At 47.6% G+C, this 19,462-nt stretch overlaps 8 protein-coding genes across 8 annotated transcripts; 2 read left to right on the top strand and 6 right to left on the bottom strand.

Moving 5' to 3' along the window:
* Nucleotides 1-309: 309 nt before the first annotated feature.
* On the bottom strand, nt 310-3,331 carry EYB26_008213 (uncharacterized protein; the record flags this gene model as incomplete). The annotated part of the gene is made up of 6 exons (XM_054267470.1): nt 310-1,351; nt 1,401-1,525; nt 1,582-1,632; nt 1,686-3,093; nt 3,151-3,205; nt 3,256-3,331. 6 exons carry the CDS (start codon nt 3,329-3,331, stop codon nt 310-312), a joined length of 2,757 nt encoding a protein of 918 aa, XP_054123445.1.
* A 1,124-nt stretch (nt 3,332-4,455) lies between these two features.
* Nucleotides 4,456-6,553, bottom strand: EYB26_008212 (uncharacterized protein; the record flags this gene model as incomplete). Its single annotated transcript, XM_054267469.1, has 5 exons — nt 4,456-4,899; nt 4,967-5,085; nt 5,144-5,498; nt 5,557-6,194; nt 6,244-6,553. The coding sequence occupies 5 exons, from the start codon at nt 6,551-6,553 to the stop codon at nt 4,456-4,458; spliced, it is 1,866 nt and encodes a 621-aa protein (XP_054123444.1).
* A 578-nt stretch (nt 6,554-7,131) lies between these two features.
* EYB26_008211 (uncharacterized protein) lies at nt 7,132-8,696 on the bottom strand (the record flags this gene model as incomplete). The annotated part of the gene is made up of 2 exons (XM_054267468.1): nt 7,132-8,421; nt 8,475-8,696. 2 exons carry the CDS (start codon nt 8,694-8,696, stop codon nt 7,132-7,134), a joined length of 1,512 nt encoding a protein of 503 aa, XP_054123443.1.
* Nucleotides 8,697-9,429: 733 nt separating this feature from the next.
* EYB26_008210 (uncharacterized protein) lies at nt 9,430-10,820 on the bottom strand (the record flags this gene model as incomplete). Its single annotated transcript, XM_054267467.1, has 4 exons — nt 9,430-9,469; nt 9,530-9,931; nt 9,985-10,622; nt 10,683-10,820. The coding sequence occupies 4 exons, from the start codon at nt 10,818-10,820 to the stop codon at nt 9,430-9,432; spliced, it is 1,218 nt and encodes a 405-aa protein (XP_054123442.1).
* A 422-nt stretch (nt 10,821-11,242) lies between these two features.
* Nucleotides 11,243-13,000, bottom strand: EYB26_008209 (uncharacterized protein; the record flags this gene model as incomplete). The annotated part of the gene is made up of 5 exons (XM_054267466.1): nt 11,243-11,565; nt 11,619-11,963; nt 12,026-12,412; nt 12,468-12,662; nt 12,733-13,000. The coding sequence occupies 5 exons, from the start codon at nt 12,998-13,000 to the stop codon at nt 11,243-11,245; spliced, it is 1,518 nt and encodes a 505-aa protein (XP_054123441.1).
* Nucleotides 13,001-14,115: 1,115 nt separating this feature from the next.
* On the top strand, nt 14,116-16,251 carry EYB26_008208 (uncharacterized protein; the record flags this gene model as incomplete). The annotated part of the gene is made up of 7 exons (XM_054267465.1): nt 14,116-14,386; nt 14,441-14,596; nt 14,658-14,915; nt 14,968-15,094; nt 15,143-15,227; nt 15,279-15,317; nt 15,373-16,251. The coding sequence occupies 7 exons, from the start codon at nt 14,116-14,118 to the stop codon at nt 16,249-16,251; spliced, it is 1,815 nt and encodes a 604-aa protein (XP_054123440.1).
* A 266-nt stretch (nt 16,252-16,517) lies between these two features.
* On the top strand, nt 16,518-18,282 carry EYB26_008207 (uncharacterized protein; the record flags this gene model as incomplete). The annotated part of the gene is made up of 6 exons (XM_054267464.1): nt 16,518-16,790; nt 16,861-16,892; nt 16,953-17,073; nt 17,132-17,636; nt 17,703-17,996; nt 18,071-18,282. 6 exons carry the CDS (start codon nt 16,518-16,520, stop codon nt 18,280-18,282), a joined length of 1,437 nt encoding a protein of 478 aa, XP_054123439.1.
* Nucleotides 18,283-18,420: 138 nt separating this feature from the next.
* EYB26_008206 (uncharacterized protein) lies at nt 18,421-19,335 on the bottom strand (the record flags this gene model as incomplete). Its single annotated transcript, XM_054267463.1, has 4 exons — nt 18,421-19,018; nt 19,070-19,132; nt 19,187-19,200; nt 19,261-19,335. The coding sequence occupies 4 exons, from the start codon at nt 19,333-19,335 to the stop codon at nt 18,421-18,423; spliced, it is 750 nt and encodes a 249-aa protein (XP_054123438.1).
* Nucleotides 19,336-19,462: the final 127 nt, after the last annotated feature.

The following is a 19,462-nucleotide window of genomic DNA, read 5'->3' as shown; positions in this document are numbered from 1 at the left end:
AACCACTATATATCCACAAAGTTTGCCTCTTTAGGGCCCCCCACACGCAGAATGGTTATGAACCAACGCGGTCGCTGCGTGAATTTCAGTCCTGACTGTCGGGGCGGAGTTCGCCACACAGAAAGTGGTCAAGGGAGTGAATGCCTTGGGTTTGGCGGTATGGACACTGTATCCATGTGAAGCCTTATGGCGGGGTCCCTCTTCAAAGATGCTTGACTGCCTCTGTAGAAATCGGGGAATCTGTATTCCAGATCTGCGTCTCGAATCATGTGTCGTATAACTCATATTTCATCATCTCATATCGGCCGCTCAATCAACATCCATCAAAACATCACTCATAATATGAAGCACGTAAGAAAACTTGCGCACGCTCCATTTCCCCGTATCCTTGAGCAAGCCGCCATAATCCAACAATATCCGTCGCGCGGACTGATAACCGCCCTGATGCGGGACGCCACGGATATAGATCGTACCACCATGTCGAATGAAATTGATAGCTTGGTCGTCCATTGTTCGCGACGATGGACTACCATGTGGTTCCATGAAACTTGTGAACCCTTCTGTGCCGACTTGTTGCCAGTCAATGTCATCTAGCAGTTCAATTGATGTGGCGCCTGCTTGCGTTTCTGCGGAACGTGGGACCATGTAGATGTACAACCCTAGTATAAGAGCAGCTGAGAACAAGGCGTGGACGGAGTGGAACATCGTATCATCAGATGCCCTGCGGTTTGATATTGCTTTGAAGATTTGTGCTGCATGCAGACACGCGCGACGAGCAGCTGGTGTCTGAGCCCATGCTGCAATGTCGTCGAGAGCTTTTCGAGCGGGAGCTGCCCCATTACGACCAGCGGCCAGTTCGAAGATTTGAATATCTGCTGTCAGATCCATGCACATGTGATGCCACATGACGATGCAATTCGGATTCATCCGTGAAAGTGATTCGCTGTATGTGTTCATAAGTTGCACTTGCAAAGATGTCAAACATCGAGCTCGACCATCCATGGCATACGTGTGGCAGGGAGCGAACGGGTAGCTGGGCCTCTTGAAGAGAATACGATGATATGCCTCTGACAGGCGCAATTGGAGCATCGCAAGCAGTCCGTGCATACAAAACTCGTCGACTGGTATGTCGAGGACCGGTAGGGCGGTTGTTTCGGACGGCGACTTGACAATGGAGGTGATGATTCGTTTGCCGCCACGGATATGTTGCATCCAGCGAGAGGAAGAATTGGCTTGGAAAAGTGATTCATGGCATGGGAGCACAATCTGAACCGAGTCTGGTGCGATTATCGGACTTGTGGAGAGGAACGACGAAAACCACGAGTCAAGCAATAAAAGCCCGACGATAAGACTATTCTAATTAGACAGTGTCATTGACCTTCGAGCCATGGGCGACATACCGTTTGGTTGACTCTACCCTGCTCCATGCTTTCCATCTCATTTCAAGATCTGGGACTGCCTCAAATAGAGACATGTCTACCGATTGACCTTCGCCAGCGGTGAAAAGTCCATGTCGTTGGGCGATCTATCTCTGTCAGTCATGCTAATTTATCAATTCCACTCGCATATAGTATTCCTTACCGACATGAGGTTGATATAAAGCATCTGGGATTGCTGTATATGCGATTTCTCCTATATAGCGAGGTTTAGTATGTATTCAGAGCATCAATTGCGAAAAGACTTACGCCAGTCAGAGCAGCTAGATTAAGCATAAGTAAAGCCGCGGCAAAGGTAGAAACAACTCCTGTCGACGTCTCATTCCCAATGGCACATTTGGCTAGTTCCGAACTTATCCTCTCCAACGAGCAGGTGAACGTCTTCGAAACGAAGCTAGTAGTGCCCTTGGTGCCGAGAATGATCATTCCGATCTGACACATGACGAAGAGGAGAGGGGTTTTGGTCTTTTTCGCGCAAAAAGTCGGTAAATGGACAAACGGTACCAAGGGATGGAAGTGTCGGAAATATAGATCAAGTGCCATATCCAAAATCTCGGCTGGAGGGAAAGTTGGGATTGATCCCGAACCTGTTGTCGACGCCGTTGGAGATAAGGCGTCATTAGGAGTAGCAGATGTGATACTTCCTATGGAAGCAAGTGATAAGCCAAAAGCATGTTGTAGCTGTGATCGGCATTCTTCATCCAGGCCAAACCTGCTACCGGAATAGTTGCCGGTTGATGGGCTCATAGATTGCCATGGCAGGATTGAAAAAAGATTATCAGATTCATAGCATGAAACATCTTGCCAGAGGTTATTGATCAGGCGTCCCACCAAGTTGGCAGGCGCCACCCAACTGCGCTCAACACGTGTAAAACGCTCATTGGGAATATCATCGGCAGCCTTGTTCGGGTCCATTGAGCGACTATCGCGTCTTCCGGGGGAGATGAAATTCTCCCCCATAAAGTTCATATTCCGTATAAAATCAATCGAGGAACTGTGATGCGAAACACTATCTGCTCGTGGTTCCAGCCACAGTTGCAGCATCTCATTCGGCATCGGATCAAAGGCAATTGGGCGTTGGGTTTGCTGTTGTTGCTCCACAGAATCAAGGGCAGAGACATCCCCCCAGGCAAAGTAAGCTGTATTCTGTTCGTCTATCATCATGGCATTAATCTCCGGTTCCGTACGCGGTTGGTGTGCGGAGATATCCGCGAGGAAATCTAGGTTAGACGAGAGTCCGCCTGGAGGCGTAATCTGAACGTCTCGCGGCGTTGGCGGGAAAACGGGGACAGACGCTCGATTGTTGGCCGTCCCAGGGGCGCCAGAAGTATTGATAAAGTGATGCTGTGCGTCATTGTCTTGGTGGTTGTGTGCAGCAGTCGAATGCAAGTTCACTAATGACATGCGCCGTTGCTCTTCTTGTATATGATTAGGATCTGCCGGAATCTGAAGGTTAGTGCCCAGATCGGAGGCATCCGGGATCATTGGCGTGGCAGACGTTATAGGACCGACTGCATCAGCAGCGGTTGTTGGGGGTGTTGTTGTTGTTGTCGTCGTAGTAGTAGTGGTTGCTGTGGTATTCTTTGCAGCGTTGGCGATGTTTGTGGGGCCATTCGCATTTTGTATATGGCCTTTTGCATGGCGACTCAGGACGTCACTGTGCATTTTCGAGATAAGCTTGCTATTAGTAGCCTAGAAAGAGTCCAAGTCTCACCTGCGAGAGAATTTTTTGTGGCAAACGGTGCATTCATACGGACGCTCCTTGGTATCTACTATTGTCAGTTTTTTTCTCCCCCTGTGATATATGCGGGGGACATACGAGACCGCTCATGACGTTTGTAATGTTCAGTCTTTTTGAACTTTCGGTCGCAGATTTCACATTTTCTCAAGACCATGGCGACCTAGAGAGATTCGACTGGCACTGCGAGGTGGTGGTGTTGCGGAGAGAAAAAAATGCAAGCGGGAGGGCATTGGAAAATGCGGAGGAGATGCAATGCGTGTCAGTGTGGAGTCGTGCAACTACCAAATAAAGGATAAAAATGGTGGCGTCTGTATAGTCGTGCTGTTAATTAAAGGAAGCAAGCAGTCAGATCCATTTACAATGGAGGTAATGGATTTCCAGATTTGAAGCAGCAGGCGCAGTTAGAGCGGCACTTGGGCCTGTGAGGGGATTGCCGAGTGTGGTATTTATGGAGCATTGCGTTCTCGAGACGATGCAATTGTGGATCTGGCCAATCGCAGCCAGTACAAAGTGGATTTGGTGTATTACGATGGTATTTTATTACAAGCACTGACACGTTCTCTTGTAGATCTCAGAAACCAATCAATTTTTACTATCAATCTCAGTTCCATTGAAGTCTGGGGTCTGGAGTAAGAGTGCGTTGCATATGCTTGAAGCTCTAAATCCAATGAAGTGCAGCAATAGAACTGCGTATTAAGTATGCAGAGCAAAATCGGGAATTCTACCAACCCCTCAAGTGCCGAATTGAGGCGTGGCGCTCACGGGGTCTTTCTCACAAGTACCCAAAGTTTACAAGTCAGACGAGTCATTCAGTGAAATATTATATGCATTATTAATACATAGGGTTAATGGCCCGGACTCCGAACTACTAACTAGGTGCGTATGCCTCATGGCGATTGGTCTGGACAGGGTGGCGACCCCATGGGGTAAATCTAATAGATACACAAGGTCGACGAATGAACTTGCAGAGATATGGCATCCCTGCAAATACCCAAGCCTGACCCTGGGCCACCGGGTATTATATCCTATTTGTACGGAGCAGTCAATTTCATCTGAAGAGCTAAGCTGGATGAATCCCATGGAATAAAAAAAAGATAATGTTCACGTGGCGAGGCCTTCTCCCCGGAGTTATTGGTTTCTCCCCGGCCTCTTTCACTCCGGAGCAGCACACACCGAGCATCTTGCTCCATACTACGTTCTACGGAGTAGGAAGAAAATAGTATTGAAATGTGTCATCATATCGAACTATCGTTAACTATCCAGATACAAGTAAAGCAATCAATCACTCTCAACACCGTTGGTAGCTGCAGTGGAGACAACCGTCTCAACATGAACAACGCTCTCTTTGGGCTCAACACCGGTGGTAGGAGCAGAAGTATCTGCAGTGGAGACAACCGACTCAACGTGGTCTTTCGCCTCAACATCCTTGGCAGTAGCAGTAGTATCTGTAGTGGAGACAACAGGCTCAATCACGCTGTCTTTCGCCTCTACATCGTTGGTAGTAGCAGCAGTAGTATCTGCAGTGGAGACAACAGGCTCAACCACGCCATCTTTTGTCTCAACACCGATGTCGCTGTTGGCGGTCTGGCTCTGCGCTGGCTTGATCAGCTCAGCCAGTCTGTCGTCATTGTAGTAGATTTCCTGACGCTCTTTCCTGGCCACTTTATCGGCCTTGACCTGGGCTAGAATATCCTGGATTCCGGGATAGGCGGAGAACTTGTCCTATAATCCATATCATATTAGCCAAATCAATAACTTATGCAGTAAGATTGTATGGGATTGGACTAACCGGAAGAACGTCCCAGATTTTAGGGTCTGTTCCTTGGTTGTGGAAAGTGCCACATCCGCCTCGCGCATATTCTGTAAAGAGGAAGCTACGACTGCTTTCAACCATGATAGTCATTTGATCTATAATATTGTTAGTATGTTATGACATCAAGTTAATTGAAAGAAGCAGAGGACTTACTCTCAAGGATCCGTCGAGGCTCATTTTCTTGGACACGCATCTCAAACTGGTAACCCTCGCTGAACCCTCCATGTGGCGTATGACTAACCTCCACACTGCCACCACCAGGCAAGAAATCGTCAGATCGACCCAATCCATTGCCATACAAACTGGCTAGGAACTCTGTGGCCGAGTTGCGATGGAAATATGGTAACCGGAAGGTGTTTGATGCGACATCCCATCGGGGTCCGAACCAGAGGAAGTCAACTAATGATGTGTTTGGGTCGCGGGACTTGGCTGTCAAAACACAGTTGACTGATGGGTCAGTGTGGTCGATGGAGGTTGAGTTTTGAGATGAGAATTTTGTCAGGTCGTACTGCGCCAGTCAGCATTCATATCATTGCATGTGTTCACCTCAGGGAAAGGGGTAATACCTTGTATGGGACGACATTACCATGCCATGCTACCAAGTCATATGGTGTATGATCTTGGCTAAGGGAGTTGTATTTTCCATTCGACTTGTTGACAATAGTCCAGCTCTCATGCAAGTTATCATCGATGCATGCAACCGGGTACAAAAAGTCACGAGGGTTGGCTAGACCATGGCCTCCCAAGGGTCCAAGGTCAGGCAACTCCCATATCGAGCCCCAGATCTCGGTGATATAACCACGGGCCTCCTTGTGTCCTGGACCCAGACGAATGGAAAATCGCACGCCTCGTTGAATCACGCAGATCTCGCCTGGCTGCAAGAAGATCTTGCCGAACTCTGTCTGTATATCCAGATTTCCGTGTTGCGCAACAAGCAAGAAATCTCCATCAAGGTTACAGAACGCGCGATGGTCCATACTAGCATTGATCATAAAGACGTACAATGCAATGCCCTCTCGGAGGTTAGGATCACCGCTGCCTCCCAACGTGTGTAGTCCATCGACAAAGTCAATTGTTTCGGTTTCGGCAGGAAGAGGGAATGGCGCCCATTCAGCTTGTTCAGAGAGCGTCTCGACTTTGGGGTTGATAGAGAGGAAGCAGTTCTCGATATGGGCTTTGGTCTCGATGTTGGTCTTGTAGCCATCTAGAACAGTCAATATGACAGACATTTCTTCGGATGAAGGAAGACTTACTGTGAGCAGCCGCCGGACGGACACGGTACATATAAGTGCTAAAGTTGGCATGTCGAGGAGCAGCAAATGCAGAATACGTGATGCCCTCTGTATACAGGCCAAAGCGAACCTCTTGGGGGTTGTTCTGGCCAGCAGGTAGTGTGCCGGGGATCACCTCGGACTGGAAGCGGTTGCCCCATCCAGCCTGGTATTCGTAGGGGTCATTATCACGAGTCGGTTTTCGTGATTGTGTATCGGTATAATGGAAGACTTTTTGGAGGTCCTTGATAGGTTTCCGTTCTTTGACGGGTGGTAGTGTGGCGGCAACCATTGTGCTAGTGTGAAGCAGATAGGGGTATCAATATAGAATGCAATGCCTCAGAGTGTGGTTCAAGTACTGAGTACTAGTTGGTATAGAGTGATGATATGAGCGGGCGGTTGGTTTTCAAGTCTTTATGACCTCTTCAAGGCTTGACATAGTAAGTCATCTACTGAGTGGTCAGCCCCCGTCCCTCCCTCCCACTTGAACCCCCAGCTCAGAGGAACCATCTCCATCACACTGTAGTAAGGAGCTGAGCACCACAGGCCTGTGCCCAGCAGAATGATGATCGGTTCTGGAGAGTTGTTGGAGCTATAGTGGGGCCATCACCAGTTGATGTTCTCCCCTAGTAGAGACAGGACGTCTGAGTCTGGGGAAGGAGTGCATGTGGGGCCCACACTATTTGCCCTAATTCTTTGTCAATTTTGTCGCTCTACGGGGTAACTACTGCCAGAAAAGCGTCGCTGTTAACTAAGTTAATGCGGGTATGTTGCGGATGGTGCACAAGATTTCTCACGGAGCAGATTTTATCTAGCCAAAATTCATTGTATTTACATCTATTTTGTAGTCAGATAGTTATGTGTAACTAATTACAAATCCTTGACAGCCAACACATCATCCACCATCTTCGGTGCAGCACCCAGATAATTTTCAGGATTGCACAATGACTCAAGCTTTTCACTGCTCATCTTAGACGTAACCTCGTCCTTGAGCAACAGACAATCCAGGAGAGACTTGTCCTGCTCAATACTGTTCCGGCAAGCTTCGTATACAATGTCGTGCGCCGTCTGGCGTCCAACATACGGAGCCATGCCCATCATGACAGCCTCAGCAACAATCAGGCCACGGGTAGAATGTAGATTGTCCAACATCTGCTTAGTGTTGACTGCAAGACCCGAAAGCGCGAAATGAGTCTGGAACAAGGCGCCCACGGCAATCACAAAGCTTTCAGGCACAGCAACCCACTCCAAATGCCAGGGACCCGACGCACGCTCAAAGTCCGATACCATTCCATCAAGAACTAATCCGGCATTAGAACGTAGAATCTTGGACGCAGCCAAGATGACTTCACTAGAGATGGGGTTTCGTTTCTGAGGCATCGTCGAAGAAGCGCCGCGGTGAGGCACAAAGGGTTCCGATACTTCACCCAACTCATTCGAGCTCATGATGATAATATCCAACGCCAGTTTTCCCATTGATCCACCGAGAAGAGCCAAAAAGTTTGTAATTTCCGCAACGCCATCTCGAGCAACATGCCACGTAATTGATGGGTCAGTTAAACCCAACTCCTCCGCCAAAGCCTTCCGGACACGAAGTCCATCATCCCCGTCACCCAGAGACGCCAACGAACCAGCCGCACCACCAAACTGGGCCATCAAAGCCCTATCCTTCAACTGCTGAAGACGCTCCAAATGGCGCTGGAAACCGGACAACCAAACAGCACACTTGTAACCAAACGTAACTGGCAAAGCATGTTGCAAATGTGTCCTTCCCGCCATGGGCGTATCCCTATACTTCTCCGAAAGCTCCCTCAGCGTCTTGATGACATCTCTCAACAAGCGCTCAACAACCACAAGACCATCCTTCATCTGCAACACACTCGCCAAATCCATGATATCCTGCGTCGTGGCTCCCCAATGCACATATTTACCGGCCTCTTCGCCGCAGAGCGCACTCAATTGTCGCACAAGCGGCAAGATTGGGTAGCCGACAATCTCAGTTTCGTGGCGTAGTCGCTCCAAGTCAAGTTTGGATGCGACTGCATTTTGGGTGACTTCTGCACCGATTTGGCTGGGGATTACGTTGCATTTGGATTGGGCGCGGGCCAGGGCTGTTTCAGCGTCAACGCAACGTTTGATGTAGGACTCGTCGTTGAATATCTTTTCTATTTCATTAGATACATTTACAAAAGAAGATTGGGGAGAGTGCGAACCTGTCGAATCTCTTCTGTGCCAAAAAGTGTTCTGAAAATAGCAGAATCGATAGCACTGACTGAACCCATTGTGCGAGTTTGTTGTTGTCGTACGTATTTTTGCAATGCGTTAGAAGCTGGAGTGAATTGAGCATGGCGAGGAATTGACAGGGCAGACGCCTTTGTAGGCGCGTAGTGCCATTTTCCGGCCCTAATTACACGATTTATCAGTGTAGACGACATGTTGATTCGCTGTGCTGGTGTTGTCTAGACGAAAGGAAAGAAGGGACGAATGTTGGAGTCTACGATAGCTTCACTAGAATCGCTACCCACATTAACTACGCTGACTGTATTCTTGGGGTAAATGCGGGCCGTTTCATTCTACTCTAGTAGGACCAGGTACCATACACTTTTGGCTCACAACATTTGACTATCCATCTCTTCATAATACTGACGCTTACACGCTGAGAGACATCTTCTACCTAGAATAGTTTCAGTCTACTAGAATCATCAGATAAATGTTTCATTTTGAGCAATTCCCTGCTACAAACAAAGCTGATTGCATTGTTCATACAATACCGAAATACGAATACCAGCTTCTCCAAATTTCCCTCATTACTACATATATTGCCCCATCTTGTGGGGCTGCAGCGTGCGGGGAGGGAATCTTATCAGCTTCGTTATCCTTCAATATGCATTAGTTTTCGATACAAAAACGGAATTGGTATTTACATTTCTCAAGAAGAAGTAAGTTAGCTGTCCTAGCTGATTATCTAGTAGTTCTCTGACCGTTGTGTTTTATGATAATAAATTATTCAAATCAATTTTCTAGCTATGTACAACAACAGTTGTGGGGTTTGTTTACAGTCCAATTTGCGGGGCTGGGTGCTTCGGCTTCGGCTTCGGCTTCACCGATGGTTGCTTCTCCGCAAGCTGAATTAGATATTCGAGATCAACCGTTTTCACAGAGAATTGATTACTCTCGGATGAAAAGCGATGCCACACCGATACCAGTACTGTACGTAACAAAGGATTAGAGTCAGCGCCACAATTGGTAAGAAAAGAATACAACATACCTTGCACACATAGACACAATTCCCAACTCCTTATCCTGTCTCTCCAACTGAGCAAACAGTGTAGCAGTTTGCCGACCACCTGTCGCGCCAACAGGATGTCCCAGAGCAATAGCACCACCTAGGGGGTTAACCTTTGCAGGGTCTAAGCCGAGTTTCCTCAAAATATATATGGTTTGACTAGCAAATGCCTCGTTGATCTCGAAAACGTCGATATCCTTTTGCTCGATGCCTGTGAATTTGAGGAGTTGAGGAATGGCGTAGACGGGTGAGATGCCCATCTCATCGGGTGCGTTGCCGGCTATTTGGGTACCGACGAATCGTCCGATGGGCTTCAAGCCGCGCTCCTCAGCCCATGAGCGTCGTGCAAGGATGACAGATGATGCGCCATCTGAAATCTGCGAACTATAGACGGAGTCAGACAGCTGAAACAGAGGTTATCAGGAATGAATACTCACGAGTTACCAGCCGTACTTCCACCATTCTCTTTAAATGCAGGCTTGAGCTTAGCAAGCTTTTCATAATTCACTCCATGACGAATACCCTCATCAAGAGAAATAAGTCTCTCCCCCTCCTCTTTAGTCTCTTCATCGATCCACCGAGCATTGATCGGAATAATCTCCTTCTCAAACAGCCCACTCTTCTGGGCTACGCTAGCCCGTCGCTGACTTTCCGCAGCATACTCATCTTGCTCCTGGCGAGAAACACCATAACGCTCAGCAACATTCTCGGACGTGAATCCCATAGGCATAATGCAATCCCTAGCATCCTTGATAGGAGAATTCTTCAATGTAGGCGAAACATCAACGGGGATACCACGAGTCGTATACCACCGCGTCATACTCTCCACACCACCACCCATACCAACATCAATCTGTCCAACCATGATGGCATGAGAAATGTGCGTAATAGCCTGCAAGCCACTAGAGCATTGTCGATTAGTGGTATGAAAAGTAGTCGAGTTCGGAAATCCGGCAGCATTCAGAGCCATGCGACCTGTTTTTGCGAAGCCGAGTTCTGCGAGTACGTTTCCAATGAGGACGTCGTTTACATCGCCGGGTTGGATTTTGGCTCTTTGCACGGCTGCTTGCATGACCTGTTATAGTTTAGCAACGGATATAAATGAGCGTGTAGGATGTGTAAATGAAAACCATACCGGCATCAGAATTTCCTCCGGCCATAGATCTTTGAATCCGCCCTTGAAGGCGCGAGTGATCGGACTTCTCACGGCAGACAGAACCACGACATCGTGGGGGGTCTTGCGTAAGACCTCTCGACCGACTTTGGTGAGCATATATGCGTTGTGCAGATATGTCAAACGCAACTATGCAATCGATGGTGAGGTTCCAAATTCGGAGCTATTTTTGAAAGAATTGTTTAGTCGTGGAAGATGGATGTAAAGCATGAAGACAAAAGAGAGAAGATGGAGGAAACTACTTTATTAAGACGGTATTATATGTAGGTATCATGTATTGTTTCGTATTGTACACGACAACTATACTTCGGCCAATCGTCAGCTGATGCGAGCATACTTCATGTGGAGAACTATATATACCCCCTGGTCAATCTGTGGGGTCAATACCGCGATGTTTCAAGAAGAGCTGTTAGTTATGTATTAGCTACATTGTGTATGGATTGATGTATTATTTTTATTCAACCATTCCTAATCATGAATATGTACATATAAACTAAGTCAAACCAAAAGGTATATAGATTTTAAAAGGTTCCCAAGTTCTCAGCAACCTTGAAAGGAGCAGCAGTCTTGCTCTTGACCTCCTCAACAGTCGAGCCCTCAGCAACTTCCACCAAAGTAAGACCTTCGGTAGGGTGGACGTTGAACACAGCGAGGTCAGTAATGATCTTCCACACGCAGAGAGGTCCAGTAAGAGGGAATGAGCATTCTTCAAGAATCTTGGGGTTTCCTTTCCTGTCAACGTGCTCCATGGTAACGACAACGCGGGTTTTGCTGGGGTTTGCGACGAGATCCATGGCACCGCCGACACCCTTGACCTTTCCGGGAAGCATAAAATTGGCGAGATCTGAAATATAGATTAGCATAGATTCAAGATCTAAGGAGGTAACAACTACATACCACCATACTGGCTGACTTGCAAAGCTCCAAGCATTGTAAGATCAATACGGCCAGAGCGAATCATACCGAAACTCTCGTGGGAACCAAAGACAGAAGCACCAGATGCAAGAGTGACGGTTTCCTTGCCGGGGTTGATCAAATCAGGGTCCTCCTCACCAGGGCGAGGATATCCACCGAGACCCAAGATACCGTTTTCAGACTGGAGAACAACCTCAATGCCCTCGGGCAAGAAAGCAGGAGCGACAAGAGGCATACCGATACCCAAGTTGACGTACATGCCATCCTCGAATTCCTTGGCGGCACGCTTGACAATACGTTCACGTCTGGCAGCGGCATCGCCGTTACCTATTTTTCAATTAGCTCTCAATGCACAACCATCAACAAATTGAGGGAACTGTTCCGCATACCAGCTTGGAGCAGATCGTTGGGATCTTTGGCGAAAGTGAGTTTCTCAATCTTCTTCTCTTCAGTGCTCTTGATGACCTTGCTGACGTAGATACCCTGCAAATGAATTTCTTCAGGTGCGAGCTGGCCAACTTCAACGATTTCATCGGCTTCAACGAAGGTAACCTTGGCGTTCTTTGCCATGGCCTCGTTGAAGTTGTTCTGAGCCTTGCGGAATTGACAGTTACCGAGCTTGTCGGCCTTGGCTACACGGACGAATGCGTAGTCGGCAAAGTAAGATTCTTCCAAAATGTATTGTTTTCCGTTAAATTCGCGGGATTCCTTGGGCTTTGACATCTCGGCGACGGAGCCGTCCTTGTTGTAGCGCACGGGTAGTTCACCGGATTGAACTGGTATTGTCAATTAAGAGGTCTTGGATTAGAGTAGGAATGAATGAATACATACTAATAGTTCCATAAGCAGCAGGGGTGTAGAAAGCAGGGACACCAGCGGCACCTGCAGCGCATTTCTCGGCAATTGTGCCCTGAGGAGTGAGCTCGAGGGCCAAATCGCCTTCCAGGTACATTTTCTCAAAGACCTTGTTTTCGCCGATGAAGGAAGCAACCATTTTGCTAATCTGACGAGTTTCTAGGAGTTGACCTATAGACACACACATCTGTGAGTTTTCTGCGTTTTAGAATTGCGCCGACATTGTATTAATATTACTCACCTAAGCCGACACCAGGCATGCCCGCATTGTTGGAGACGACAGTAAAGTCCTTGAGCTCCGGGCGATCGCGCACAGCATTAATCAAGCTGGAAGGAACACCGGAAAACCCAAAACCACCGACCAAAATCATAGTCGAGCCTTTCAAGTCCTTGATCGCTTCCTGAGCGCTGGGGACGATTTTATTGATTGCTCGACGGGAAGCCGAGGAGGAGAATTCTCGCCGCCATAGCGGACGGAGAACTGAAGGACCTGCAATTCTGGCCTTCATTGTGAATGTTATAATATGCAAAATCTATAAAAAGAGAAAAGAAAAGAAGAAAGTAGGAAGCTGAGAAGAAGATGGGGATTAGTTAAATTTATGGCTTCGGATAAGGAACACACCGGCCGGTGCGGGTTCCGAGTGCTTCGGCTGTTGCTGTCGGGTTTGTGTATTGCCGCTGCTTGCTGCTTCTACTGTTCAATTCAAAGGCTTACAATCAATTGCCTCTTGAATATTTCTAGAAGTGAAACTTCAGAAAAGAATCATGGATTAAATCACTCATATAATAGAAAGAACAAGAGGTTGTGTTCACTCGCGTGCACATAGGTGACTTGATGTCCAATGTCGCACGTACCTCACAATCATCTCCACATCTTAGTCTGCTGCCACTAGGTATGCCATCTCCCACAATCTCAACTTCTCCAGACTCTGCTTGACTAATCATGTTGGCGAGATGTTTTGCTAGTGCTAAGATGTTCAAAAAGGCCGTTCTCAGGCGTGTTGGTCTTCCTTCCAATATATAACGACGATTCCGAATACTTGAGAAGAAGTAAATTTCTGATCTCCACTTTAGCTATTCTTCGGAGATCAGGCCGAGTGACTTTTCCTACCTCGCTAGCCAGGTCTGAGCTATATACTAGCACAAGCCAAGATGCTATTCATGGCCCTAGTGATATAACATAAATCATATGTTTCCCCTCGGCCATTCCATTTCTTCGCGGAGACTCATTATGATCATTAAAACTCGCGGTGTGTACTGGAATACCGAAAATTACCGATAAGATAACGGCTGGCGGAGTCTGGGGTAACCCCGCGCACTGTCTTTACGGAGAAATACATTTTGTTGGCAGCCCTAATCTGCTGTTGTTCATAGCTTTTGTTGTCAAGCTAGTACTCCATACTCAACAGGATCCAGTGCTTAGTGTGTAAAATTACAATGTAGTACGTCGTCGAGCACCACCCTCAGAATGATGAGCTGGCTGAATAAAAGGCTGAGTTGGCCACTGTTATATTATAATTAATTCACTTGAACTTCCTCTGTCACCTGAAGCCAGCTTTATCGAAAAACCCCAAAATATTGTATGAATTAGGAGCTTGAGATAGGCTCCCCAAATACCTCAACCATGTCCTCCAAACAAGTCCCTGCAATCCCAACCCTCGAAGAGAAACATTCCGGTATCCCCTCACGACTCTACGAAAAAGCTCACCTCGCAAAATCCTTGATCCTAGACATTCAAACAAAACAGCAAAATGACAGAAAACGAGGCGTTGCTATACCAGCTGGTGTCGAGAAGAACACCTTCTTTAGAGCCATTGATGAATTGTCTGAGCAATTGGGCAAGGAGAATGTGGAATTGAATGATCAGCCGTTGAAGGATGGGTGGTATATGGAGCGTGAGTACTTCGTTCTTCCTCATTGTTTTGGAACGATGGCTGACTAACCGACAGACCCCAACACTCACGATGCCATGCACGTCTTGGACGAGGAGGAGCTTGTCGCCTCTGCTGTCGTTTATCCAGGCAGCACAGAGGAAGTACAAAAGATTGTGCTGTGGGCCAACAAGTACAAGGTTCCAATCTTTCCTATCTCGATTGGCAGAAACCGTAAGTTCTTAGTCTTACAAATTCCACCTTCACGACCAAAGCTTATTGTATTTGTATGTAGTTGGATACGGCGGCGCCGCACCTCGCGTTCGAGGATCAGTGGTCATCGATCTCGGTCGTCGCATGAACAAGATCCTCGACATCAATCCTGTCGACCATACCTGTTTGGTAGAGCCCGGTGTGACCTTTTATGCTCTTTACGAGGAGATCCAGCGACGCGGCTACAAGCATCTTTGGATCGATTGTCCGGATTTGGGTGGTGGCTCTGTACTTGGAAATACCTTGGATCGTGGTATTGGATACACTGTTTACGGAGATCGTGCGTGTACAACTACCTCTTATGACAACCTGTGACTGACATATTAGTATAGACTGGGCTTGCCATTCCGGCCTTGAAGTCGTCCTTCCAACCGGCGAGCTCATCCGTACTGGCATGGGTGCTATGGCGAATAGCTCTAGCTGGCAGATCTTTCCCTATGGATATGGTCCAATGGCTGAGTATGTGTCTTTCAGGTTGATATTGATATGACTGCTGACTGTTATTAGTGGCCTTTTCTCTCAGTCCAACTACGGTATCGTCACCAAACTCGGAATGACCTTGATGCCTAACCCTGGTGGCTATGAGAGTTATGTAAGTGACCAACTTCATACAAATTTAGATTGTTTTACTGATATGAATTAGCTGTATACCTTCCCCAACGAGTTGGATCTCGCACCTCTTGTAAGCAACCTCTCTTTCATCAACGCTTAGCAAGATCATACTGATGACTGGACAGGTCGACATCATCCGCCCTCTCCGAATCGGAAACATCCTCGAAAACGTCGCCCAACTCAGACACGTCGTCCAAGCTATCGCCTACAGCGGCAAGCCACGAAACAGTTACTTCAAAGGCGAAGGTCAAATGTCCGACGAACTGGTCCGCGAAATTGCGCGCAAAGAACTCAACTACGGCGAATTCACCTGGCTTTACTACGGCATGTCATACGGCCCGAAGGAAATCCGGCAATACAAATTGGATATCATCCATAAGGAGTTCTCAAAGATCCCCGGAGCACGTCGTATCGATCCCGCTACCCTGCCCAAGACAGATTACTTCTGGTCTCGCGACAACATTGCTGCCGGTATCCCCGACTTCGAGGAACTACGGTGGGTGAACTGGTACCCTAACGGCGGCCACATCGCCTTCAGCCCTGTCTCGCCTGTCCGTGGCGCTGATGCAACTGAACTCTGGAGAATTGCGCGCAGCCGAGCAGCCGAATTCGGACATGACATATTCCCCGCTTTCTGTGTTGGACTACGTGAAATGCATTTGATTGTGGAATGTGTTTTTGATCGCGATGACCCAGATTCGAGAAAGAAGGCTTTGGCCTGTATGCGGGCTATGATTGACGAGGCAGCTTCCAAGGGGTATGGAGAGTACAGAACACATTTGGTGTTGATGGATCAGATCGCAAAGACGTATGATTTCAACGATCATGCCTTGATGAAGTTTAATGAGCGTATCAAGGATACCTTAGATCCCAACGGAATTTTGGCACCTGGAAAGTCCGGGGTCTGGCCGGCTCGGTACCGGGGCCGTGGGTGGGAGATGTCGGGGTTGGGTGACCAAAGCGAAGGAAGTGGTGTCGCTCGTGATTCGGCGACCAGATTGTAGGATTTCTCATTTCGTGTGACCGTGCAAACAATGTGGAGAGCCATAGAAAAGAGCAGTGAGCTGAAGTTGGAGATGTCAAGGAATCCAAACATGTGGGGTCCTCAGCAGCTCCAACTTTGTGGGGCCCCATAGTCATCCTTCAGGCACATTTCACAAGAAATTGTACATAGAATATTAGTTGTTTTCGAATTAATTGATCAAGTTTCTTTTACTTTTGTTCGTTTAGCTATATGCTATGATATTGTCACTAACCGCACGATAACAACATGTCCGGCATCAATCCAGCACTGCTACGCCGGCAGTTGCTAAGCAAACAAATACCGAGGCAAACACGATCCTTCTCCTCAGTACTCAGATTCTATACAGCTACACCAATAGCTCAAAATACTACCGCCAACGTCAGATCAAGATCGCACAGGACTCCAATATTATCGAGAGGTATATCATCCTCTACCAGCAACAATGCAGCTTCAACTGGAAAAAGCAAACTCCCGCTGGCCGGTGTCCGGGTGTTGGACATGAGTCGGGTTCTAGCTGGCGTGAGTCTTCAGCCTCTACGAAATTGCTCACATTCATTTGCTTATACGTATTGGTTTATTTGTCGAACAGCCATACTGTACGCAGATTCTCGGTGATTTAGGGTACCAACTGACTTTCCACCGATAGACCAAAGAGCATGGCTAATTGTATACCTTCAACAGGGCGGATATTATCAAAGTCGAGCACCCGGAACGAGGAGACGATACACGAGCATGGGGTCCGCCATTCGCAGAGTACAAAGACGGTAGAGAAGGACCAGGAGAGAGCGCTTATTATCTTTCTGTAAGATACATGTCCGCGCAACTTTCCGGTCCCGCATCAAACTCATTCAAACATCTAGGTAAACCGGAACAAAAAATCCCTGGGCTTATCATTCGCCCATCCAGAAGGTGTAGAGATCCTACACGAGCTCGCCAAAAATTGCGATGTTCTCGTTGAAAACTATCTGCCCGGCTCCCTTAAGAAATACAACATGGACTATGAGTCCATACGGAAACTAAATCCCCGCTTAATATATGCCAGCATCACAGGCTATGGTCAAACAGGCCCATACAGCAATCGCCCCGGATTTGATGTCATGGTCGAAGCCGAGTTTGGGTTGATGCATTTGACAGGTTCGAGGGACGGTCCTCCAGTCAAGGTCGGCGTAGCAGTAACCGATTTGACGACCGGGTTGTATGCGTGCAACTCTATCATGGCCGCTTTGTTAGCCCGTGCAAATACAGGCGAAGGCCAGCATCTTGATGTGTGTTTGAGTGATGTTCAGACAGCAACTCTCGCCAATATGGCAGAGTCTGTACTAATCAGCGGGAAGCCAGACAGCGGTCGATGGGGGACTGCCCACCGTATGTTTAATACATTCATTGTTGTGTTTGCTAAACTGGACGCTTTATTAATCGAGTTTTATCTAGCATCCGTTGTCCCATACCAGGGCTTCAAAACCTCAGACGGAGATATCTTCCTAGGAGGAGCCAACGATCGATTATTCGGTATCCTTTGCGAGAAGCTCGGCAAGTCCGAGTGGAGTAAAGACCCCAAATACGTCACCAATAACGAACGTGTACGCAATCGTAAAGAGCTGGAAGATCTTATCGAAGCTGAGACAACCAAACGAACAACTCAAGAATGGCTGGAGATCCTCGAGGGATCTGGTCTTCCATACGCGGCTGTAAATGATGTTTTGGGTACTTTGAACCATGAGCACAGTAAGTCTTTCGTTTTGTGCCCATTATAGTCCTTTCTTGATTCGTTGGATGTCATACTGAGACTGTCTGAACAGCCAAAGCCCGGGGTATGGTGCAAGAGATCGACCACCCATCGTGTGGCCCCATCAAAGTTCTCAGCCCACCCGTCAAATACTCCAATGCCGACCCAAGCATTCGCTCTCCGCCACCTCTGCTTGGCGAGCACACAGATGAAATTTTGGAGAGTGTAGTCGGATTGGGCAAAGAGAGGATTCAAAATCTGAAAGCGAAGGGGGTTGTCGCTTAGACGAGTCCTGTTGTATAGAACACCAAGCTTGAATGTGCGAGGTTTCTCGTAACTGACTGGTGACTAGAAACCTCTGTATATAGACTGTTGATAGAACTTATATACGTCCCTGATAGAGCCAACCAAGTCAGTGTATTATTACCAAAGAAACTGCTGTTGAAATTCCTTAGATGGTGCAGCTTCCCATGAGCTCAGTTGAGACATGTTGCTTTCATCTTGCTTCCTGGCAGATCGAACACGGTTTGCTCTGGGTCTCGGCGGCCTACGTCCGGTGTCGTTTCCGATGATAGGAGACGAAGCCTGGTCTCTTTCGATATTCATAGACAGCGTGTCATCCCTTGATGATTGCAAGCTTGACTGATTTTCAACGCTATTATCGCCTGTTGATGAAAGAAGCGCAACAGGCTGTGGCAAACTACTCTCCTCTACTTCATGCTGGTTAGGACTGAAATTCGATCGGTTACGATGATAGTCTTGTTGCCATCTCTGTATACTCTCGGCATCATGCAAGGGAAACGACTTCCAATACTCCACCCCTCGTTTGCGTGAAGGTAGTAGGGTTACACGAGAAGTCTTTCTCTTGTCTTGAGATCCATCATCTGTCGAAAATGAACTCTGGGTTGATAGTATGGATGCCAGTTGTGCTTGATTCAGCTGAGAGACCACTTTGAGTAATACATCTTCCGTCTCGTAGAGGCGTTGCTCTAAGGCTTCAACATAGCCCTTGGCCGGTCCTCTATTGCTCGTTAGCGTTTGACCAGGGAATAATTAGCATAATCGCATGTACCGTTTGAGTTGCTCTGGCCATTCACATGTACGGTTGTATTCGGTACACTGTTCGCATTTCGGCCTGAATATCTTTAGCCCACAAATCTAATTTCTTCAACGAACCATTTTTACAAACCTTCTCCCACTGCACTAATTGTACAACAGTTATTAGCGATATAACCCATGACGCGTCGACATGATGATACGTGCCTTCTGTTTCCGGGAGCGACACGGATTGCAAGCAGTCGTAATGCGAGATACCTTGGCCTTTGGTGACTTTACCATAGCTGCCACAGCTACCAATCTAGTACCTATTTAATTGACCGGATGATATATGGATGTTAGAAATGATGTTTGTAGAAGCATTGCGAAGGGAAGAAGGCAAGGTGGAGATCCCGAATGATTTCACTGT

The sequence above is a fragment of the Talaromyces marneffei genome, chromosome 6 (assembly GCF_009556855.1).
Source record: "Talaromyces marneffei chromosome 6, complete sequence".
NCBI classification, from domain to species: domain Eukaryota; kingdom Fungi; phylum Ascomycota; class Eurotiomycetes; order Eurotiales; family Trichocomaceae; genus Talaromyces; species Talaromyces marneffei.
This window is presented reverse-complemented; position numbering and strand designations above follow the sequence as displayed.